Source organism: Trichomycterus rosablanca, chromosome 12, assembly GCF_030014385.1.
Source record: "Trichomycterus rosablanca isolate fTriRos1 chromosome 12, fTriRos1.hap1, whole genome shotgun sequence".
Lineage (NCBI taxonomy): Eukaryota > Metazoa > Chordata > Actinopteri > Siluriformes > Trichomycteridae > Trichomycterus > Trichomycterus rosablanca.
Genome location: NC_085999.1, coordinates 7,995,069 through 8,017,971, shown reverse-complemented (window position 1 = coordinate 8,017,971; position 22,903 = coordinate 7,995,069). Strand labels below are relative to the sequence as shown.

Sequence of the window (22,903 nt, the reverse complement as noted above, 5' to 3'; positions counted from 1 at the left end):
GGCCGTCAACAGAATTGAGAGTCAAAGTCACAAGCTTGCATTTTCTCTTGTAACTCTTTGTCTTTGATGTCATGTGATGGATGTGCCACATTCAGGATTTTTCTACCTTGCACTATGTTACCTAAATATATTATGAAAAAAAAAAAAATGTTACCCATAAAGTCTGTATTCATCCTACTGATTTACACATTTAATTTCCCTTTGAAAATGAATAAAGAATGCCGGTCTGTCTGTTTGTCTGTGAATTTATGTCCTCTATATCATTTAGTTAGTCTCCAGTATAGTGTAATTAGTGTCTCTCCACTAAGATAATATTGAGTGAGGTTTGCTGTATTTACAGTAATCAGAGTAGTCTTAATTAAAAAGCTTAACTGGTCATGATTGCAGGTATCGGTTAAGTGGATTACTTCTCCCCAGTCTGAGGGACTGGTTTGAGAACACATTTGGGGCCAGCCTACAGCACAAAACCCCTGCTACAGTAAGTCTAAACTTCACTAACTATCATTGATGTAAAGTGTGAGTGTGTGTGAGTCTCATAACTGTCTTTTTTGTGCCAGCCCAACCTAAACGTGAATTCAGTTCCACCCCCTAACCTGAACGAGCAGTTTGTGGAGGAGCTGAAGGCTGCTGGTGTGGCCCTGTCATCTGACCCAGAGGACCGAGTGTTCCGCTCCCATGGTAAATTACTATAGGGTGTTTTCCAGCTGTTTCACCCAGCATTTAAAAAACATCAGAAATAGTAATTATGCCCATTAGTTTAATGGGGGGGCTTACAATGTTGGCACACATGCTAGGAGGTAATATCTGCTAATGTCATAAAGCACTGCTAATTCTTTCTTAGTGCAGATGATTGCATTTATTCATTGTATTCTGTTGCTTCTTTTACAGTTAATAGGTAGTGTTTATAGTCAGTAGGTTAGTTAGTAATACTAAGTTAGTAATTATGCCTTCTCCACACAGGTCACTGCCTGCATGAGATCTTTGCTCTGCGTGAAGGGAGATTTGGAAAAATACCTGATCTGGTGGTTTGGCCAAGTAAGTAATTCAGAGTATTTTTTTAAAGATCTGTGCATTATGTAAGTTGCCTGCTCCTTTAAAAAATTCCTTTATACAGTATAATCGTGAAAACCCTGACCAAGTAAGTGTCTGGGTGCTGTCTCTCTGAACAAACAGCCATTTAATGTTTTAACAACATTACACATTACGAAGTTAGTTTGCAAAACTAGCAAATCAGGTTGCGTTTGTTCTTGCATTTAATTTCGAAATTGTTTTCAAAATTATATGTAAAAAATGTTCATTAATGGTGTGATGGACCAGAAGCCTGTCAGGAATCATTAAGCGCAAGGCAAGTTTTACTCTGGACAATGACACACTTACCCATTTACCCATTCACTTACATATATGGGTGATTTACAGTAGTCAGTCACTTCTGTGCTTTTGGGAGGTGGAAGGAAACCTTCCAGACTCCTCACTGACATTAGAAGGTGTGATCGTATATTTGTTAAGTATCACTGCACTACCCTGAACCTGTATCTACAGCCCCTTTTCCCCTTACATTTCATTTCATGTTGAGGAAGGTTATAATATCCATTACATTCATTTAAGGGAGGCAAAATGTTGAACCTTTATCATCGAACCTGATGATAAAATAAACAAGTTGCAGTGGTTTACAGTATTTCAGTTCCACAGGAAAACCGTGCATCTCTCATCCTTTGTGTGGACAGCTCTGAGAAAGAGGAGCAGCTCTCTGGGCAGTGCACATGCATTGCTTTTATTTATTTTTTTGCACCCTCTGCAAACCTCCTGTTTTTTTTTTCTTCCAATTTAGTCATTTGTAATTTCGGGTGGCACAGGTTCTGGGTTTGATTCCCAGGTTCACTTCACCTGGAAATCGAACCCAGAACCTTGGACAATGTCCAAAGATATGTAAGTTAGGCCAATTGGAGATATAAAATTGCATGTCAGGGTGTTTGACATTGAACTGATGAATCAAGTGTAACCTGTAACTACCTGTGCTGTCATGAATGTAACCAAAGTGTAAAACATGATGTTAAAATTCTAATAAGTAAATAAATAAATAAATAAATAAATCAATAGTCATTTCCAATTGGGACCTCATATAAACATTATTTGTTAATTTTATACACTTTTAGGATTATTATTTTTGAATGGCATGTGCTGGCTCCTATTTCAGCATTATAGGGTTAATCTTCATCTAGCTGCATCAGTGAAAGGGCTCATTAATATTGATAGGCTCTTGGTTTTAATGAGATGTGTGGGTAGAAGCTCTGACATGGGGGAAAACACACTGGTTGCTTGAGTTACTGCTCTCAGATTGGTGCAGCTACGACTGAATTCATTTCACCATGCAAATGTGGTGCAGACTTGATTTCTGCGGGGCCAGAAAATCATGCAGCTCTGAGATCATGCACAAAAATACTTTATTGTTGGAATTTTCTAAGTTTTCTAAGCACTATTTATTCTGCAAATGATGGACCTCATTTATCACATGTTCATAAATTAATCTGCATTCTGAATTACAAAGCTTTGATCTTATGGTAAGAAAGAGATACAGGAAGTTGGAATTTATAATAAAGTCATAGTATAAGTACCTTACTTTCAATTTGTTTCATTGTGTAATTTGACCTCATGCATTATAATTGATTAAATTTAATTTAATTCTTGTTTACTACTGAATTCTTGGTCAGGGTTGCAGTGGGTTTGGTTTTCCCTGAATAACTGGGTACAATGCAGTTACAAAACACCCCGGACAAAATGCCAATCCATTGTGGGGCCTCAGCCATTTTCCCATGACATGATGTGACATAGACCTTATGTCTGTATTTAGACTCCTAACTGGTCGATAGCACTGCTGGGCTTGAACCCTGGATCCCAGTGCTAGTAAGCTAGTGCACCCGAGTTCCCTCATACGTTATAAATGTTTTCGTTATTTATTTATTTTAATATGAAATATTAGTAGAATGAATAAACATATTGTCAGAGGAACCACATGTTGTGCTAAATATTAAATTCACAAATTAATTATTCTGTAAATGTTTTTATACATTATTCCCTGAATCAGCTTCCTTTTGTGGCCATGAGCTACAGAAACAGTTTTTTTTGTAAGTTTAGGGCCTTCCTGACGATTCCCCTCTGAGTTGGACTATCTTCAGGTTGTGTTCACTGGATGTACCTTCACCCTATTAAAGCAAAAGAGCAAGTCCTTCATTAGGCAGGGTTAAATAAGCTGTAGAAAAGTCACCTCTATAATAAGAAAGCTGTGGCAGTGCTGTGTCTGCGTATCTTCCATAATTAGATGTTTCTTCAGAGGTTCTGGCAGTGCAGCACTTTTAAAGATCATTCATTTCTAGTTATGGATTGATTACTTTCAGTGTTCTACTAGATCAGTAGTTTCTTCTTTAGGATGGTGTAGGATAAGTGACACTTCAGGGGAGGAGGTGTGGTGTGTTCACACTCATGGGGCTTGTTGGAATCTTTCCTAGTGTGGGCAGGGACAAAGACTCCTATTGGTTACACATATTAAGCATTGATCCTGCCCACAGAAATGCAGGAGAATGCTTTTTAAAAAAAAATTCTGTCTCTGTTTTTATGATTCACCCAATCAAGAAAAAAATATTATTAATGCCTGGATTAGCTGTTTTTCCTCTGGACGGTGGTAGCCTATTGGATAGAGCTTTGGGCTATGAACTAAAAGATTAAGAGTTCGAATCCCAGCTCTGCCATGCAGCCACTGTTGGGCCCTTAACCCTTTCTGCTCCAGGGGCGCTATACAATGGCTGACCCTGCACTCTAACCCCAGCTTACAAACAAGCTGGGATATGCAAAGAAAGAATTTCGTTGTACTGTTGTACCAAATATGTGTATATATATATATATGTATATGTATATATGTATGTATATATGTATATATATATGTATATTAAAACCATTTCCTTGTTTCTACACTTATTGTCCATTTTATCAGCTCCACTTACCAGCACTTTGTAGTTCTACAATTACTGACTGTAGTCCATCTGTTTCTTTACATACTGTTTTAGCCTGCTTTCACCCTGTTTTTCAATGGTCAGGACCACCACAGAGCAGGTATTATTTAGGTGGTGGATCCTTCTCAGCACTGCAATGACACTGACATGGTGGTGGTGTGTTAGTGTGTGTTGTGCCGGTATGAGTGGATAAGACACAGCAGCGCTGCTGGAGTTTTTAAACACCTCACTTTCACTGCTGGACTGGGACACCAACCAAAAATGTATCCAGCCACAGCGCCCCATGGGCAGCGTCCTGTGACCACTGATGAAGGTCTAGAAGATGACCAACTGAAACAGCGGCAATAGATGAGCGATCGTCTCTGACTTTACATCTATAAGCAGGACCAACTAGGTAGGAGTGTCTAATAGAGTGGACAGTGAGCGGACACGGTATTTAAAAACTCCAGCAGCCCTGCTGTGTTTGATTCACTCATACCAGCACAACACACACTAACACACCACCACCATGTCAGTGTCACTGCAGTGCTGAGAATGATCCACCACCTAAATAATACCTGCTCTGTGGTGGTCCTGTGGGGGTCCTAACCATTGAAGAACAGGGTGAAAGCGGGTTAAAAAAAGCATGCAGAGAAACAGATGGACTACAGTCAGTAATTGTAGAACTACAAAGTGCTTCTATATGGTAAGTGGAGCTGATAAAATGGACAGTGAGTGTAGAAACAAGGAGATGGTTTTAATGTTATGGCTGATCAGTGTATATATGGCAAATAAAAGCATTCTATAAAACACTTTAACAACAGACACATTTATATTAACTTATTACTCTAATTCTTGTTTTCATTATGAAAAAGAAAGTGTTATATTTCTGGGACCACCACATACTGTATATAATACAACTGTGTATGGACTCATTTTTCTTCTCCTCACAGACTGTCACAATGATGTGGTGAAGATTGTGGAGCTGGCCTGCAAGCACAATGTCTGCCTCATACCATATGGAGGTGAGGCGTTTACTCAAGCACACAACACTTTCAGTTCTGTACCCTTAATTTACAGTAGTAGTGAATAAATACAAATTTGCATTTAAACTCCACATGCCTTGTTTCTTTCTGTTAGGTGGTACTAGTGTGTCCAGTGCTCTAGAGTGCCCTCCAGAGGAAACGAGAACCATTGTCTCTCTCGACACCTCTCAGATGGTGGGCACACACACACACACCCACACACACCACAGTACACATACATACACACACACACACACACACACACACACACGGTCATATGTAACAGCATTTATGTTGTGTGTATATTTTTAATGCAGTGCTCTTCTAGCTTGGCTAAATGTTGGCATCTCCTGCACCACAGGGGTATTTTTTTCATTTTTATATTTACTTGGAGTCTGGTCATTGGTAGTTTCACTAGTTGAGTCTGTCCATCACACTACAACTAGCAGTCTTGAATAGTAAGAGGTGGGATGTGCTTCCTCTGTGATATTAGGCATGTAAACTGCAGTCTGTAAAATGTTTTCAGCTTACGGATTCTAAAAAGGATAGGAGGAACTGCAGTATATATATATCCATATTTATTTTATGCTTAGAATTGTATTTGTGTGTGTGTGTGTGTGTGTTGGGTAATGCACCTTGAGGCTTTAACTGTATCTACTTATCATCAGTGTGACCACCTGCTTCACTACAGACCCAGTATGACCAGTGATATGTATTAAATCTCTATTAACTAGCCATCTAACACTAAAATTGTAGCTTCATTTTATTCCAGTTAATCATGTTTTCTGGGAGCCAGTGCACTAAAGTGTTTACTTGCTCTGTGGGACAGCTAATGAATTTTTAATTTGTCCGCTTTATGAACAAGCCTTATTATACACTGCGTGTAAGGATTGTATTCTAACACTGATTGATTTATGCAAAGTTATGCGGCCTGCAGTCTGTTCTCCCTCTACTCCTCTGAGCTCCTGACCTATGCCAGAGGTTATGAGGTTGGGAACGAGGGACATGAAAGGCAGCGGATGCCAGAACTGCCTGCTTTATGATCTCAGTATGAGCCCCGAGCCTGGCCATTAATCATCTGGCTAAGAGTATTTCATATTGTAAGGCACATTTGACCTGGGCGGGAAATTGTAGAAGTGAGCCGTAAAACAATGTTAAGTTTTAAACCTTGTGACGGGTGGTATCATAGCACGATCTGAATGTCTGGGGATTTCTATACTGGCATGAAACAATGGCTTCTATTCATTTTAATGTCGTTAAAGTCCAGATATTATAACCAGATCATGCAAACTTTCCATTACCTGTGAAAGAGCTCATTAGTGATGGAGTTCAATTAGTTCAGCAGAGCAGAGTGCAGAACAGTGCAGAACTGTGCCAGTGTAATGAGCATTACTGAATGGGAATTATATTTCTTTTTAATCAGTTAAGTTTGGCACAGTGAAGGTCATATGGTCATTATTTCAGCTGGAATGCAGACCTTCCGCTTCTGTGTGAAATTTCTTTACCCGACCAAACTGATTTAATTTATTTTATGGTTTGTGTTTTAGTAATAAGAGTCTTGAAACCAGTACACCACATATCGATATGCTAGTGATATAAATATGCTTGTGAATTACCAATTTGACAACTCACTCCCAGTTTGTCTTTAGGGCAGAAGCCGAGATTGGATTCAACACACTAGTTAACTAATTAACTTAACTGTGTATTTATGTACAAATAAATTAAACTCCTTAGTTTTATTAATAAACACTGGCATGTTGCCTTTGAGTAGTTTGAGGTGGACGGCATGGTGGTTCAGTGGGTAGCACTGTTGCCTCACAGCAAGTAGGTCCTGGGTTTGAGTCCCAGGTGGAGTGGTCTGGGTCCTTTCTGTGTGGAGTTTGCATGTTTTCACTGTGTCTGTGTGATTATGCAACAAATGAAACAGTCAATCCATCTCCATTTTTAGCCTTCATACTTCCTTTTCTGCAATAATTTTGCAGTTACAGACAGACAGTCTGAGTTTGTGGGTAGATATACACTGATCAGCCATAACATTAAAACCACCGCCTTGTTTCTACACTTACTGTCCATTTTATCAGCTCCACTTACCATATAGAAGCACTTTGTAGTTCTCTACATACTTTTTAGCCTGTTTTTACCCTGTTCTTCAATGGTCAGGACCCCCCACAGGACCACCACAGAGCAGGTGGAGGTGGTGGGTCATTCTCAGCACTGCAGTGACACTGACATGGTGGTGGTGTGTTTGTGTTTGTTGTGCTGGTATGAGTGGATCAGATACAGCAGTGCTGATGGAGTTTTTAAATACCGTGTCCACTCACTGTCCACTCTATTAGACACTCCTACCTAGTTGGTCCACTTTGTAGATGTAAAGTCAGAGACGATCACTCATCTATTGCTGCTGTTTGAGTTGGTCATCTTCTAGACCTTCATCAGTGGTCACAGGACGCTGCCCACCTAAATAATACCTACTCTGTAGTGGTCCTGTTGGGGTCCTGACCATTGAAGAACAGGGTGAAAGCAGGCTAAAAAAGTATGCAGAGAAACAGATTGACTACAGTAAGTAATTGTAGAACTACAAAGTGTTTCTATATGGTAAGTAGAGCTGATAAAATGGACAGTGAATGTAGAAACAAGGAGGTGGTTTTAATGTTATGGTTGATAATAATCTCTATTTTTCATTAAAAAAGTTGTGTAGATAGTATTAGGCATACACCTTACCCAGTAATGTACTGGTAATCTAGTGTGTGCATGTGTAAATGTTCTTACTCTAATTATACTGCTTTTAAAATCTGAGCCCCACTTGTTAGTTTAATTTGACTTGTATTTTTTGTTTTACAGAACAGAATATTATGGATAGACGAGAAGAACCTAACTGCCCATATTGAGGCTGGCATCATTGGTCAAGACCTGGAGAGGCAGGTTGGTACCTGGTTTGAATTTTTTTTCTCTCTTGATTATTTTAGTGTGCAGCTCTGAGTCTACACGTCTCAGTCTAATCGTTTGTGGATTGAAAGACGGAGCCTGGCACTGAGTTAGTGAGCATTTCCATTCTGACTCACTCACTCACTCACAGAGCAGATGGCACCATCAAACTAATGCAGAAAAATTGCCTCCTGTATAATATAATAGTGTGTGTTATGCATGTTAACAAGCCTATCACACTTGTGTGTGCGGGTGTTTTTGCAGCTTTTTGAGTGCACAGATGGCATGCAGTTAACGAGTGTATTTCTGTGGGATTTGGTAATAAAACTACGGCAGTGTGTATTCACGGCGTGTGTGTGTGTGTTCCACAGCTGAATGAAAGTGGGTACTGCACTGGTCATGAGCCGGACTCGATGGAGTTTAGTTCTCTTGGCGGCTGGGTGGCTACACGTGCATCAGGCATGAAGAAAAACATCTATGGCAACATTGAAGACCTGGTGAACAATATTTATCTCTCCTGTTTTACCCACAGATGTCTACATTTATGTGAACACAATGTGTCTGTACACACACACACAACACCTGAGTACAACTCTCACCTATGTAGCGAATGAGAGAAATCCATATAAGACCATGTTTACTCTGTTTGTATTTTATATAGAGAAAACAGAATCATCTTTCTTGCAGATGTGGAAAGAACAATGACTCACATACTTCTACCATAGCAACCTTGTAAACACCATCTTTGGTAGCTGGCCAGCGAGACTTAACTGTTGTAATAAAAGACAAAACTTAGCAGAAATACGAGGGTTCTTCAAAAAGTTTCCACACTTTTTTAAACTCTTTATTAAGAATTTCAACATGACAATGTCAACAAATGACATCACTTTTCTACATAGTCGCCTTCCGGTGCATTTTTCCCAGTGTCGTACCAACTTTTTAATGCCATCAGCACAAAATGTTTTTGGTAAGCGCATAGCCACTGATGTACAGCTGCTTTCACATCATCATCACATGAAAATCTTCTTCCCCTTAAAGCTTCCAAAAAGGTGGAAATCACGACCAATTACTACTCCTCCCGGCCTCACCATTTCCAACGAAAATATAAAAGTGCAGAAACATTTTGAAGATCCCTTATATAGACACCAACTAGGTATAGCATTATGAGCACTGACAGGTGAAGTGAATAACACTGATTATCTCTTCATTATGTCACCTGTTAGTGGGTGGGTTATATTAGGCAGGAAGTGAACATTTTATCCTCAAAGTTGATGTTAGAAGCAGGAAAGCGTAAGGATTTGAGAGAGTTTGACAAGGGTCAAATTGTAATGGCTAGACGACTGGTCAGAGCATCTCCAAAACTGCAGCTCTTGTGAGGTGGTCAGTATCTATCAAAAGTGGTCCAAAGAAGGAACAGTGGTAATCTGGCCACAGGGTCGTGGGCGGCCAAGGCTCATTGATGCACGTGGGGAGCGAAGGCTGGCCCGTGTGGTCCGATCCAACAGACGAGCTACTGTAGTTCAAATTGCTGAAGAAGTTAATGCTGGTTCTGATGGAAAGGTGTCAGAATACACAGTGCATCACAGTTTTTTGCGTATGGGGCTGCATAGCCGCAGACCAGTCAGGGTACCTATGCTGACCCCTGTCCACCTCCGAAAGCGCCAGCAATGGGCACGTGAGCATCGGAACTGGACCACGGAGCAATGGAAGAAGGTGGCCTGGTCTGATGAATCACGTTTTTTTTTTTTACATCACATGGATGGCCGGGTGCATGTGCAGCGCTTACCTGGGAAACACATGGATGGGAAGAAGTCAAGCTGGCAGAGGCAGTGTGATGCTTTGGGCGATGTTCTGCTGGGAAACCTTGGGTCCTGCCATCCATGTGGATGTTACTTTGACACGCACCACCTACCTAAGCATTGTCAGTGGAAAAAAAAAGTCTTTCTGAAGTTGGTTTTATTAGTGATCTCTTTATTGTAGCGGCTATCACATGTTGACTGTTCATTCCTGTCCCTGTTTTCCCCACTTCCCCAGTGCTATTTATACTCTTCTTGATGTTTTCTCTAGGTGGTGCATATAAAGATGGTGACTCCTAGAGGTGTGATTGAGAAAAGCTGCCAGGGTCCACGAATGTCCACCGGACCTGACGTTCACCACTTCATAATGGGATCTGAAGGTATCCACACTGTCCCTGTGCATGTCAATCACATTTGCACAGACATTACCTGTATTTATAGTAGGGCTGGATGATGCGACCATTAAATTGTTAGAGCAGTGTTGTACAGCGTCACTAAATAGTGCTAATTATCTCCATTTCATTCAGCAGTTATGTGTCACAGTAAATGAACTTATTTTGTGTAGATCATACCAATTCCACATTTTGGACCACCACTGACTTTTAAGGTATTTGTGTGAAAATCATAATTGCTATTATTAATTTAGAATAGGCTCCAGACCCACATGGCTTAATCAGGAACAAACTTTTTTTCAGCTGCTCCCGTACATGTATTAGGGGTTATTAGGGCTTAGTCAGGGAAATAATTATGATTTAATAAATACATTATTGTAAACCATAAAGTGGAACAAAAGTTTGGGGTTCTCACATGGTGCAAGTTGGCAAACAAACTAGCAAACATGTTTTGGTTAAATGTCTTTAGAGGAAAATTGTAGTTACAGTGGTAGTGTGGGTGCCCCACTGCTCCAGGTTTCAGGGCACTTGGGTGTAAATCTCATCTTCAGTCTGTGAAGGTCTGTGAGGAATCGGGCATCCTTCCAATGCCTACTTTTTCTCTCCACCTCCCAATGGATGAGTGTGTACTACCATCTGATAGATATTTCTGTCTTGTCTCCTGTGTTTTTAGGTAGGCCTCTGACCCACTACAACCCTGATCAGGATCAAGTGGTCAGGCAAAATGATAAAATGTTTATTTTACTAGGTCTATGATAATTTTACCACTGCATGGTTGGTCTGCATTTGAACTCACACATTCACTTACATGTAGGGGCAATTAAGGGCAGGCAGTTTACCTTCTACATGTTTTTGGGAGGTGACTGAAAACTTGAGTACCAAGAGAAATCCCATGTGTAGACATGGACTTCTCACAGAACTGGATGTGAAGATCAAACCAAGTTCCCCAGAGCCTATATTGCTTTGCAGCACCATCTTTACCAACTTTGTACCACTCACCTTTCATTACTTTTTAACTGTTTGGGGAACGAGTTGGGGCTAAAGCAAACTGCATTATGGGCCAGATTAGACCGAGATTAGACCCTAGTTCAAGTACATAGTTCAAAGTTTAAGAATGTAATGGATATGGTGCAGTTTGAGGAAGGTGCACTGACTAATGATCACAGTGCCACTTTTTTGTGTCCTGTCCTTGTAAATGTCCGCTGGTAATACTGCAAGCATACGGCGGGGCTTATTAACAAACACAGGGACTGTTGGCATTACAACTTTGAACATCTGTTGGTGTACACGCGCACACACACACACACACACTCACACACTCACAGGCACATGCCCCCTGGCAGTCTGCAGGGAGATGGAATGATTGGATTGTAGCGGTGTACATTTGTACCTATTATAATGGCGGCTGTGGGACTATAAATAAATGGTGTGCATCTGTGAGTCTGAGTTTTTCGCTGCAGTGGAGTTTACCATGCTTTTTCCCTCCTGCTGAGTGGCTTTGCTTCAGAATGAAACAAGATGGTGGGGACAGGTACCTCAGTGAATTGGAATTCTGACTACCAGCTGCAGTGCAATATGGGCAAATTAACCTTAGTGAGGTTAGGGCACGGTGGCATTACAATTCCGCTGTGAAATGTGATTTACCTCCTAATATGTCGAACACATTAAATGATTTTTCAAACACTAACATGACTTTTTTAAACTCACATTCAGCTTCAGGTTTGGATTTCACTTCCACTGAACTTTAAAGATGATGCTACGAATTTAATGAGGACGTGTTCTAATATTGCCAAACCCAAATTGGTCATTTATTGTTTTCTTGCTACTCTGTCCAATGGCATTGTGTTTTAAACCCCGCCATCCGACAATAGCTTTGTGCAGTATAAGCTTAGGCTTGTGGATGGCTGCTCGGCTAGGGGAACCTAATCCAGTAAATGCATTGCACATAGTTTTTAGTCTGATGTTTCGACCAATGGCAAATTCTGGTCCCGTTCTGAGAGACTGCACTCCCTGTGAGTAGGATATTGCAGCTCCAAGACAATTTTACTGGACAACAGCAGTGTTTACTAGCAGGTCAGAAAGTCAATGAACTGTTGTTCAGCATGGTACTGTCACATTACCAAGAAGTCACCAAGCTTTTTAATTCAATCCATTCTACTTTCAAAGTGTATTTACAGATATTACAGTTAATCTCTTGATGTATGCTCAATAATCCGGGTACACAAATCCACAAAGTTGAATCAGTTCATTTGGACACAAAGTTTGGTATCTGGACACAAGGTTTGGTATCCTCCATACCAAACTTTGTGTCCAAATGAACTGATTCAACTTTGTGGATATTACAGTTTAGTTTTATGCGAGATTGTAATACCACCCCAATCCACTAATTAGATCAGGTGTCCATATACTTTTGGGTGTATAGTGTTAAAACTATAAATGTTCAGTGTGCGAGAGGGATGTTTGTCTTACTCTAAAAATATGTTGACAAGCTGCTTACCAGTATAGCCCGCCACTTTCTCTCCTGTGATATGTAATGTTTGTGTGTGTTTATTCCTACATGAGCCTTTATGACTTTTTTTTTTAACAAAATACAAACTCCGGCTAATATTAAAGACCTGCTTATATTCTGACAAATGGGTTTAGTGATAATGATGGGGTAAAAATGCCACCGTTTGCTATCATTTGCCGAGACATCATGTGAACCACTAGAGGGCAGCACGCCACGATGCTATACCAAGATAGTAGTTGTTATTTTTATTATTACTTTACTGCTGTTATTAGGCACTGTCCTGGAGACCTTAGGAAAAGTGTTTTTCTGAAACAGAGACACTTATATTGGAATGTACTTTACTTGAGACTTGGAGCGGTCTGGGTCCTTTCTGTGTGGAGTTTGCATGTTCTCCCTGTGTCTGTGTGGGTTTACTCCGGGAGCTCTGGTTTGCTCCCACAGTGCAAAGACGTGCAAGTGAGGTGAACTGGAGATACAAAATTGTCCATGACTGTTTGACATTAAACTTGTGAACTGATTAATCTAGTGTAACCAGTGAATACCTGCCGTGTAATTAATGTAACCAAAGTGTGTAAAACATGACGTTAAAATCCTAATAAATTAATAAATGGTACACAAATACTGTATAACTACAAGTTATGATTTCCAATTTATGTGTAATGTTAGTTTGATATTCAGAACATTGAAAACAGTTTACATTCACTTATTGGTTCACTAGCCATAATTATCTTCAGTAAGTAAACTCTTACCTTAGTGCACAGAATCTAAAAAAAAAATTAATGTGACTCTGCTTAATAAAACTATAAAATATTAAAAGCTCACCAGATTTCTTTTAATCATCAGTAATGATCAGCATAACTTTGTAGCTCTAGTGTTTAAAGACAGATCTAAACTATTTCCTTTATACATTGTTTATAATGGCAGGAAAGTGTGTGAATTTACACTATATGGTTGAAATATTCATATTCACATACCTGACCTCAGACTTGTTGGTCATCCTATTTGAAAAACCATGGTCATTATCATGACATTATTATCTCCACTCTTCTGGAAACACTTCACACACGGTTTTGAATGTGCCTGCAGGTAATTTGTGCCCATCTACTAAAAAAGCATTGATGCAGTGATGCTGGATAAAAAGGCCATGCTTGCAATCACCATTTCGACTCATCCCATCAGTGCTTCTAGGTGTAAGGTCAGCGTTTTGTGCAGGCCGCTGGAGTTTCTTCACATCAGACTTGTCAAAACGTTTTATGGACCTCACTTTGTGCACTGGGGCACAATCATGCTGTAACAGGAATAGTTAGAAGCATACAATTATATTTTTATATATATATAAAATATATACTGTATATATATATATATTATATTTTGTTATTTTATGGATGTCGGCAAAAGGTGTGACTAAAACACTTGAACTTAATAATTATAAGTGGTGTATGCACAATTTAAGTCATATTGAGTATGTTTAGAACTTTGTTCTTACTATAGATAAGAAAGTAGTTACAATAAAGTACTTAAAACAAGAGATTTTAAGGAAATTCAGGAAAAAAGGAATTCATATCAATTATAAAAATATATAGACCTGCAATAGACTACTATAGTTGTGACTAAGACTGACACGTGTGCAGTAGCCAGCTGCTTCTTTTTACCTGCACATGGCAGGTTCATATGGAGATTTGTATCTCGCACGGAGTGTCACGCAGTGATCTCCTCTATCCCTCGTCTCTGTGCAGGCGCCATCGATCAGCCAGCAGAGGTCATAAGCAGTTATGAATCCCCTCCAGCTCACCCATTCTCTGACAAGCCAATTGTTGTCTGTATAGGTGCCCAGCCTGCCGGTAGCAGAGCTGAGATTTGAACTCGTGAGTTTTAGCGGTCAGCTCTGTTGTGCTAGCTTGTTTTACCGCGGTGGCACCTGAGCGCCAGGTTTTGTGCATTTTATTTGGTGACACTGAACTCAGACCCTCCATACAAAGAGCTATTCTGGCTGTTCAAAGGTATTTTATGTCAGTCTGAATGGTACCATAAAGCAACATTTACACATTTGAAGGTGAAAATTGTACATTTGGAGGTTTTGTTTTTAAAATTTGTATTAAAACATCAAAATCAGAGCCTAAGTGTTGTATTTCAAAAGAGAAAAATTTGTTGAAATATAATTTTAGTGCATATCTAAAAAACAATCATTAACAGATGGTGTATGTACATTTTCATAGTGGTTGCTTTGTCCAAATGAATAGCTTTGTTTCTAATAATACTCCTTATAAGAAGACATCTGTGGATTTTAAATTAGATTAAAAATGGCATCATGTTTAGATGCTCACAATGAGTCTGGTTCAGTTCTCTCAGAACTAATGCAGTGATGACAGAATTATATCGTGGTTTTATGATGGCACTTATGAGTATTTACTCTCATCTGTTTAAGATGAAAGTGTTGTAAATGTCAGTGATGTGACTGAGTGTTTATAGACACGGCTGTTAGAAGTGCCTACTGTATGTGCTGTATGTGGTTGTAAACTTTCTTATTGGCATCTTTACTGCCTTCTTTGTTTCAGTTTGTTGGTTGTGTTTCGCACATTTTAACCGTGGGGCAAAAAGGAATTGGCTCTGAGATCTGTGGTGTTTTTCCCCACACTGTGGACTTTTTCCATGGATAAGTGCTTACACATGATACAGCTCCAAGAAAGTTGTGTAAGTGGGTATTATGGAGCAACATACACCAACCATACATACAAAATACAGAACCCTATTTCCGGACCCACACTGCATCTGCCAAGAGCCCTTTTTCCCATAATCCTGGGACCACTGCAATTCCAGGTTAGCAATGCACACATACCTGGATGTCGAAGAAAATGTAATTAATCCTAAAAGACCTTGTTCATGCACCACTGGTACAGTTCAGATGCTCACATGCCTGCCTATTCTAGGCACTTTTGGTGGTGGACAGTGGTCAGCATGGGCACTGATCTACAAATCACTGCATGCCTGGAACTGCCCATGAGAGCTGTTTTGTTTTGGAGATGCTCTGACCCAGTTTTAACCATCACAGTTTGCCGCATGTCAGAGTCGCTCAGATCTTTACACTTTCCCATTTTATCTGCTTCCAGCACGTCGAATTTAAGAACTAAGAGTTCATTTACTGCATAATATATCCCTCCCTCTGACTTATACCATCGTAACAGGGTGGCACGGTGGGTAGCACTTCCGTCTCACAGCAAAAGGTCCCGGGTTCGATTCCCTGGTGGAGCGGTCTGGGTCCTTTCTGTGTGGAGTTTTCATGTTCTCCCTGTGTCTGTGTGGGTTTTCTCAGAAGTTCCGGTTTCGTCCTACAGTTCAATGACAAGCAAGTGAGGTGAATTGGAGATACAAAATTGTCCACGACTGTATTTAATGTTAAAAAAAACTTGAACTGATGAATCCTGTGGAACCAGTGATTATTTGTGATTTTCAATGTGTGATTTTAAATGACATTAAAACCCTAATAAAATAAGTAAATAAATGTACCATCGTTACAAGGCAATCAGTGTTTTTCAAGTCAACTTTATTTATATAGCACTTTTTACAATAGACATTGTCTCAAAGCAACTTTACAGAATCCAGGACCAGCAGACCAAAACCCCTGTTGAGCAAGCCGGGCAACAGTGGCAACAGTGGCAAGGAGAAACTCTCTTAAAATTACGGGAAGAAACCTTAAGAGAAACCAGACTCAGCAGGGACCCAACCTTCTTGGGTCGCCTGGAGAATAATTTGAATAAATAGGATTTACACAATATCATACACACACAAATTAAAATGAATTAAAAGTTATAACTAGCAAAAATAATTGTAGTTATTAATTATTCCAGTCTGTGATAAAGTCTGTAGTGAGTTCTTGACATTCTTGGTGCAAACACGCCAGGTTTCCGTCACATCTAGCAGGAGCAGCATTGTTGGCGACTTCATTCCTTAACCTCGGGTGGGTAAACAGGTTTTTATCAGAACCACCTCGGGTTAAAACAACAGAAAATGTAGTTAAAAATGTAAAATGTGAATTAAGTAAAATATCAGTTTTACAGGGAGTAGCTTCATGTCACCTGTTCATGGTTTTAATGTTGTGGCTGATTGGTGTATTAAATTTAGAATAAGCAAATGTATACAAAAACATTAATATTGACTGATTGAAACATATCTTTTACATATGTTTAAAAATATAAATGTGAAATTAAGTATTTAATATTTTATTTATTTCAATTTAATTAAAGTCAAAATGGATATAAAACCTTTTCCTTCCTCTTTTTATTTGCAACTTTTTAAATTTATTGTCACTCTGCATTTGCATGGGTCACAAGTGCCCAAATATTTGCTAGGGCAGATGTACAGTGGGCTCAGTTCTTGCTCTAAAATTAAAAATGTAATGTAAATTATATTTTACCTGAATTTTATTTTTACAAAATCATTATTTCATTAGTAGTAAATGTATTGTATAAAAGCATACCGTCTAAAAAAATCTGTTGGTCTTGTATAGTTTTTGTATTGCGTTTTACAGATGTGCACATAGGAAGCTTCGAACCAGACTCCAGTTTTAATACCAGTATTTATTACAGCTCGTTTCTGCTCTTGTGCCTCCTATGAGCAGTAAGCTGGGCTTTGGTAGGTAAATGAAATGGCAACATGAGCCTCAAAGCAGCAGTGGCAGTTGTGCTCTCAGGGGTCGGGGAGCATGCTGGGATCTGGGTTTTAAGACGCTCTGTATATCCGGTGTCGGCCCAACACTTCCTTTGATACAGACCTGCTTTATTTCAGCCGAGCCAGAGACTGTAAATCTAACACAGCCCCCCCTGTGTTGGATGAAACTAGATCGTCAATGTGAAAATGAACATACAGACCCCTGGTGGATAGACAGGCGGCTGTGGTACATCTGTGTGTGCGTGTGATTGTGTGTGGGTGCAGTGTGTGCCAACTTCGTAATGAAACTGAGTTTTGATTTCTTTTTCTGTATTGTGTAAAAAAAAAAAAACTGAGTGAAAAATAACAAAGATAAAAAAAAAATACAAGTGCTTTTGTAGTGTCAAATCAGAAATCTCTTCATTTACTGTATGTATATACGTTCTAGATGTCTGTATATCAGGAAAACCAATTTTGTTTGTACATGAGTGGACACAGGCACACGATATAAACTTAAAAACCATAAAACTGTTAGAGATTTTAATTATATAGTTTAAAGTTTTAATATGATCGCACTTACAGAATCTATTTAGGAAACATTTTGCTTATTATCAAATGCCTGATGATGATTTATTGATGGCTGCTAAAAATTTTGCTAATTTGATATTTGTGGAAACTTAGACTGCATACTACATAATTATTTCCTCCTAGCTTTGCCCTTTGGTCACTGATTGATCTTGTACAGTTAAAACCAAAAATGAACATGCATTTTTAATGTTATAGCAGCCTTGGGACTTCAGTGATTTCTGTAACCCAGTGATTTAAAAAAAAATAAGTTTCTTTCATAATTCTATTATGGATTTCTAAAATTATTCTAGCTCCATGGTAAAATTATGTTTAGAACAGTGGTAGCTTCGTTGGTAGAGCTTTGGTCTATCATTTAAATGGTTGTGAATTCAAATACTGGCTCATGACAATGGTCATTCAGCCATTGATGAGCCCATGAGCAACGCCCCTACTCTCTCGGCTCCAGGGGTGAAGTACAATAGCTGGCCCTGCGCTCTGACCCCAGCTTCCAAACAATGGATACGTACTGTACATTTGACACATACGTACCTGTATATATGACATAAAGCCTTTCTGTACAATTAATGTAACTCTGATTTTCAGTCTGGTGGTCACTTTCTGCCAGTGCCACCCCTTTCCACCACAGAAATAATATCTCCACAACCCTATGTAGAAGGTGGCTGACAAACTTCACATAAAATCAGATAGGCTGTAATTAATAAATGTTGTGATTGCTGTTATTGTGCGCTGTCAGAATCAGTAAGATAACCTGGCTGGTGTGTTAATCAGCTAGAACTGTGTGTTGTGTTGTTGTGTTCAGGTACTCTAGGAGTGGTCACCGAGGTTACTATGAAGATTCGTCCGATGCCTGAATATCAAAAATATGGCTCCGTTGTCTTCCCAAACTTTCAGCAGGGTGTCGCCTGCCTGAGAGAGATTGCCAGACAGGTCTGTATTATTATGGTTCCTTTTTTAAACAATCAATACAGAAATTACACTGTACATGTCATGGTTTATTTATTTATTTAGTTTTACTTAAAAATGTCTGCTGCTTGATGGTTGCTATGGTGTTATCTCATTAAATTGCCTCAGAAAAGCATCTATATATTTACTGTGTGTAGGATTGTATGTATGTTCAATGTTTATACACTATGTGGTAAAAAGTATGTGGACGCTCTTCTTGATTATTCAGTTCATGTGTTTTGGCCACGCCCACTAATAGTAGATATATAAAACGTATATAAACTGCATTTATAATAAACCCTGAATTGAATGTGTGTATTTTTCCTCATACATTCATATAAAAGTAGGACACGACCACATGTTATATTAACTATTTAACTGTTGTTGGGAAAAGCTTTAAAGTAGGGACTAAATCTTCATCACTCGATTTTTATTTTTTAGTTAATCAGATTTGGAAACAGACGGCTAGCTACTGACTTTATGTTTTGTTTCAAATAGGCATTCTAAATGCTGAACTGACTGGTTATGGTAATCACTTTAGCAGATTTTTTAGTTCAATCAACCCTGAAACCTATATGTGTTTACTATTTTAATATGTTGCTATAAGCATTGATGGTTAATGATTGACTAATTACATTTACGGCCTTTGACAGATGCTTTTATCCAATGCCTCTTACACTTGTGACCAGGGTGGCACGGTGGCTAAGTGGGTAGCACTGTCGCCTCACAGCAAGAAGGTCCTGGGTTCGATCCCCCTGTCTGTGTGGGGTTTGCATTTTCTCCCCGTGTCTGCGTGGGTTTCCTCCACGTTCTCCGGTTTCCTCCCACAGTCCAAAGACATGCAAGTGAGGTGAATTGGAGACACTACATTGTCCATGACTGTATTCGATACAACCTTGTGAACTGATGAATCTTGTGTAATGAGTAACTACCGTTCCTGTCATGAATGTAACTAAAAAGTGTTAAACATGACGTTAAAATCATAATAAACAAACAAACAAACTTACACTTGTAACCATATACAGTTCAACCAATTGAACTTAAGAGACTGGCAATCTGGCAGTAATGGGGCTTGAACCGGCAACCTTCTGATTACTAATCCAGTACCTTAACCACTAAGATACCACTTTCTGTGATGAGGCTTCATTAGTAGAAGATAGAACATGCTAAAATGTTTATCCCTTATTTAAAATGTACTGATGGGTAGGTTGTCTCAGATCTACAAATATCTGAGATGAAAATCTCTTCTGCCACCATTTACTTTTACTTAGAATCTTAGTATATTGAAGTCTAGACAAATATTTGTGAAAATAAGAACAAATCTTAGAAAAAAAGTGTATTTCATGTTGTAAGTTGTAGTTGTAAGGCCAGCAGAAAAAGCTCGGCTGGCCGTGTGAGTTTGCCAGCGATGCCACAGTTATTGATGACTGTATGCTCTAGTTCTGTGTGGCTCTACTCATTATGAGAGCATAAATTAGCTCTGAGCTCAGCAGACGATGAACATATCGATCATGCTGTTTAGGATCTGTGAGTTACTGATTCTTCCCTAAACTTCTCCCTCAGGACTCTCGGTGCCGGGAGCTACTTTTCAGTGCACCAGTGGAAGAGACAAGCTCTTAGTGTGCCATTTGGGGAAAGCACAGCCCTGTTTTCTGTTTTTATTGATTTAAACGTTAAAAAGGGCAAATTAGAGACAAAATAATTGTGAGCCACTTTCTGCACATTCCTTATACAAACACTTTTGAGTGATTTTCTCTTATTGTTTTGTAAAATTAATTGGTTTAAATGACACACCCGTTATTGCGATATGCTTTTATGTGGAAAGCAGTTGATCAGAAATGGCCAGAAATGCGAGGTGCTGATTCATTAGCTTTTCATTTTTTTGTTTCAGAGATGTGCTCCTGCCTCCATTAGACTGATGAACAATGAACAGTTCCAGTTTGGTAAGTTTCTTATGTTAAACAGAATTAACATTTACAAAATCACCTTTAAATTGTCTGAAAATAAATACTGATGTGTGTTGACATCGACGTGCTGTTCCAAAAACTCGTCTTGGCAATACAATACAACAATATTTTGCAGCATTAAAGATTCAGTTTTTGTTGATCAATAATTAAAACAATGGGCACAGTGGTCTAATGTGCTAACCCGCCAACGTGCCAACTTGGCTCTTGAGTTTGAATCTCACTGGCACTACTGGTCTGGCCACATGCTCAACACCATTGGCCATGAAAAAGTGCCCTCTGCTGTCTGGTCCAAGCACTGACATGAGAAGTGAAGACACTCGTAGAAGAAGAGCTTTACTTCATACCGAGTATGGCTCTGTGAGAATCCTCTGCTGTCTAGTGTTAATATGCAGCCAGAGATGCACATGTGGGGACAGGTGCTAGTTTGCAGTCCTCTTTGGCCAGTGTGTGGATGGTGCAAGAGGTGAAGGGTTTGTAGTGGATTATTGGAAAGAACTTGTTTAGGAGAAACAAAGTAAAAATGCAACAAAATAATCCCAAAGCCACTTTTCCTGTATTTAACCACCATCTCATGTTAAGAACCTAAATGTGAAAATTAAATTACACATAATATAAATAAAACATAAAACCCTGTCATTTTCCATTTGGTCCAGAGATATGTCAGTTCTTAAAACAGCAATGGGCATGCAAGAAATGGCGCAGTGACTTTAGCATTTCCCAAAAGGTGTGTTTTACCTATCTGTACAAAAACAAAAAGTAAAATAGAGTTCTTAAAACCTCCACCTTTCATGCAAATAAAAAAGAGATGCTATACGTGTGTTTGTGTGGGGCTTTGTGCATCATTTCAGTGTTTCTTGGCAGGCTGTTGGGGGGGGATACTTGCCCTAATAAACTGAAGCTCCAAAAGGCATGTAATTATTATTCTTTGTGGGCGGCGTGGTGGTTCAGGGGGTAGCACTGTCGCCTCACAGCAAGAAGGTCCTGGTTTCAATCCCCAGGTGGGGCGGTCTGGATCCTTTCTGTGTGGAGTTTGCATGTTCTTCCCTTGTCTGCGTGGGTTTCCTCCAGGAGCTCCGGTTTCCCACAGGTCTCCCACAGTCCAAAGACATGCAAGTGAGGTGAATTAGAGATACAAAAATGTCTGTGACTGTGTTAGACATTAAAGACTTGAACTGATGGATCTTTTGTAACCAGTAATTACTGTTTCTTTCATAATTGTAACTAAGGTGTGTAAAACATGATATAAAAAATCCTAATAAATTAATAATTAAACATGTTAATATTAGGAGCTTTAGAATAGATACACAAAGACTTAATATTGATTAGTTTTTGGTTAATGCTTATAAAGTAAATGTAATGTAGAGTTATAGACTACTGAGCACTATTCTGTGAATTAAATAGCATTCATACAAACTGTCTAGTTATTTTTGCTCCACTGGTTTGATGATTCTGATGCACAAACGTAATCAATAAAAAAAGCCACTCTTGACAGGTTTTATCTTAATGATTCAGTGGTTTGGTATGTTTTCCTGAATCTGCTTTAGGGCCTCGTCTCACCCTCGGCTATGAAAACAAAACGCGGTGGTATAAACAGGATTCATTGCTTAGCTGATGCTCGCTGTGATGGTGCATCAAGCAGTTTCATTTTGCATGATATAATTAATCTGCAGAATTCATCTTTCTCTGTCGTGTCTTAAGTTAAATCGATCGTCGTCTTGCCAGCTGAGCAGCCGAACATGGTACCGCACGATTCGAGAACAATGAAAAATGGCTTTGGCAGCAATTAAGCTCTCAGCATTTGAGGTTGTATAGCATCATACGTGGATATATGAAGGAATCCGAGGGCTTGTGAGGTACCACAGGAGAGGTTCCTCTGTCTCAGGAGACCTAATTAACTTCACCGCAGTCTCTGATTTTCTCTGACGGTGCACTTCTTAGTTTAGCTGAAAACACAAAGGAACTCACAGAACCAGCAGAAAGGAAGATTCACTTTGCATTAATATTTTTTATTAATAAACGTTTCTTGTAATTAAGAGAGGATGCAATATATTATGACTGGCATTTTCTTACATGGAATGATAATGCTTTTAAAAAGTAGTTTCACGGTTTCGTTGTATTCATGCAAAATGAAA

The 22,903-nt window shown here is 39.2% G+C and overlaps 1 protein-coding gene across 1 annotated transcript in view; it reads left to right on the top strand.

Moving 5' to 3' along the window:
* The window catches only part of agps (alkylglycerone phosphate synthase), a 57,694-nt gene that overhangs the window by 9,580 nt on the left and 25,211 nt on the right, over positions 1-22,903 (top strand). Inside the window, exons 3-12 of the mRNA XM_063006152.1 lie at positions 388-478; positions 558-678; positions 961-1,035; positions 4,937-5,008; positions 5,124-5,203; positions 7,850-7,930; positions 8,305-8,430; positions 10,001-10,109; positions 18,662-18,789; positions 20,696-20,747. Coding sequence (XP_062862222.1) covers positions 388-478; positions 558-678; positions 961-1,035; positions 4,937-5,008; positions 5,124-5,203; positions 7,850-7,930; positions 8,305-8,430; positions 10,001-10,109; positions 18,662-18,789; positions 20,696-20,747 — 935 coding nt within the window. The remainder of the gene's footprint in view (positions 1-387; positions 479-557; positions 679-960; positions 1,036-4,936; positions 5,009-5,123; positions 5,204-7,849; positions 7,931-8,304; positions 8,431-10,000; positions 10,110-18,661; positions 18,790-20,695; positions 20,748-22,903) is intronic.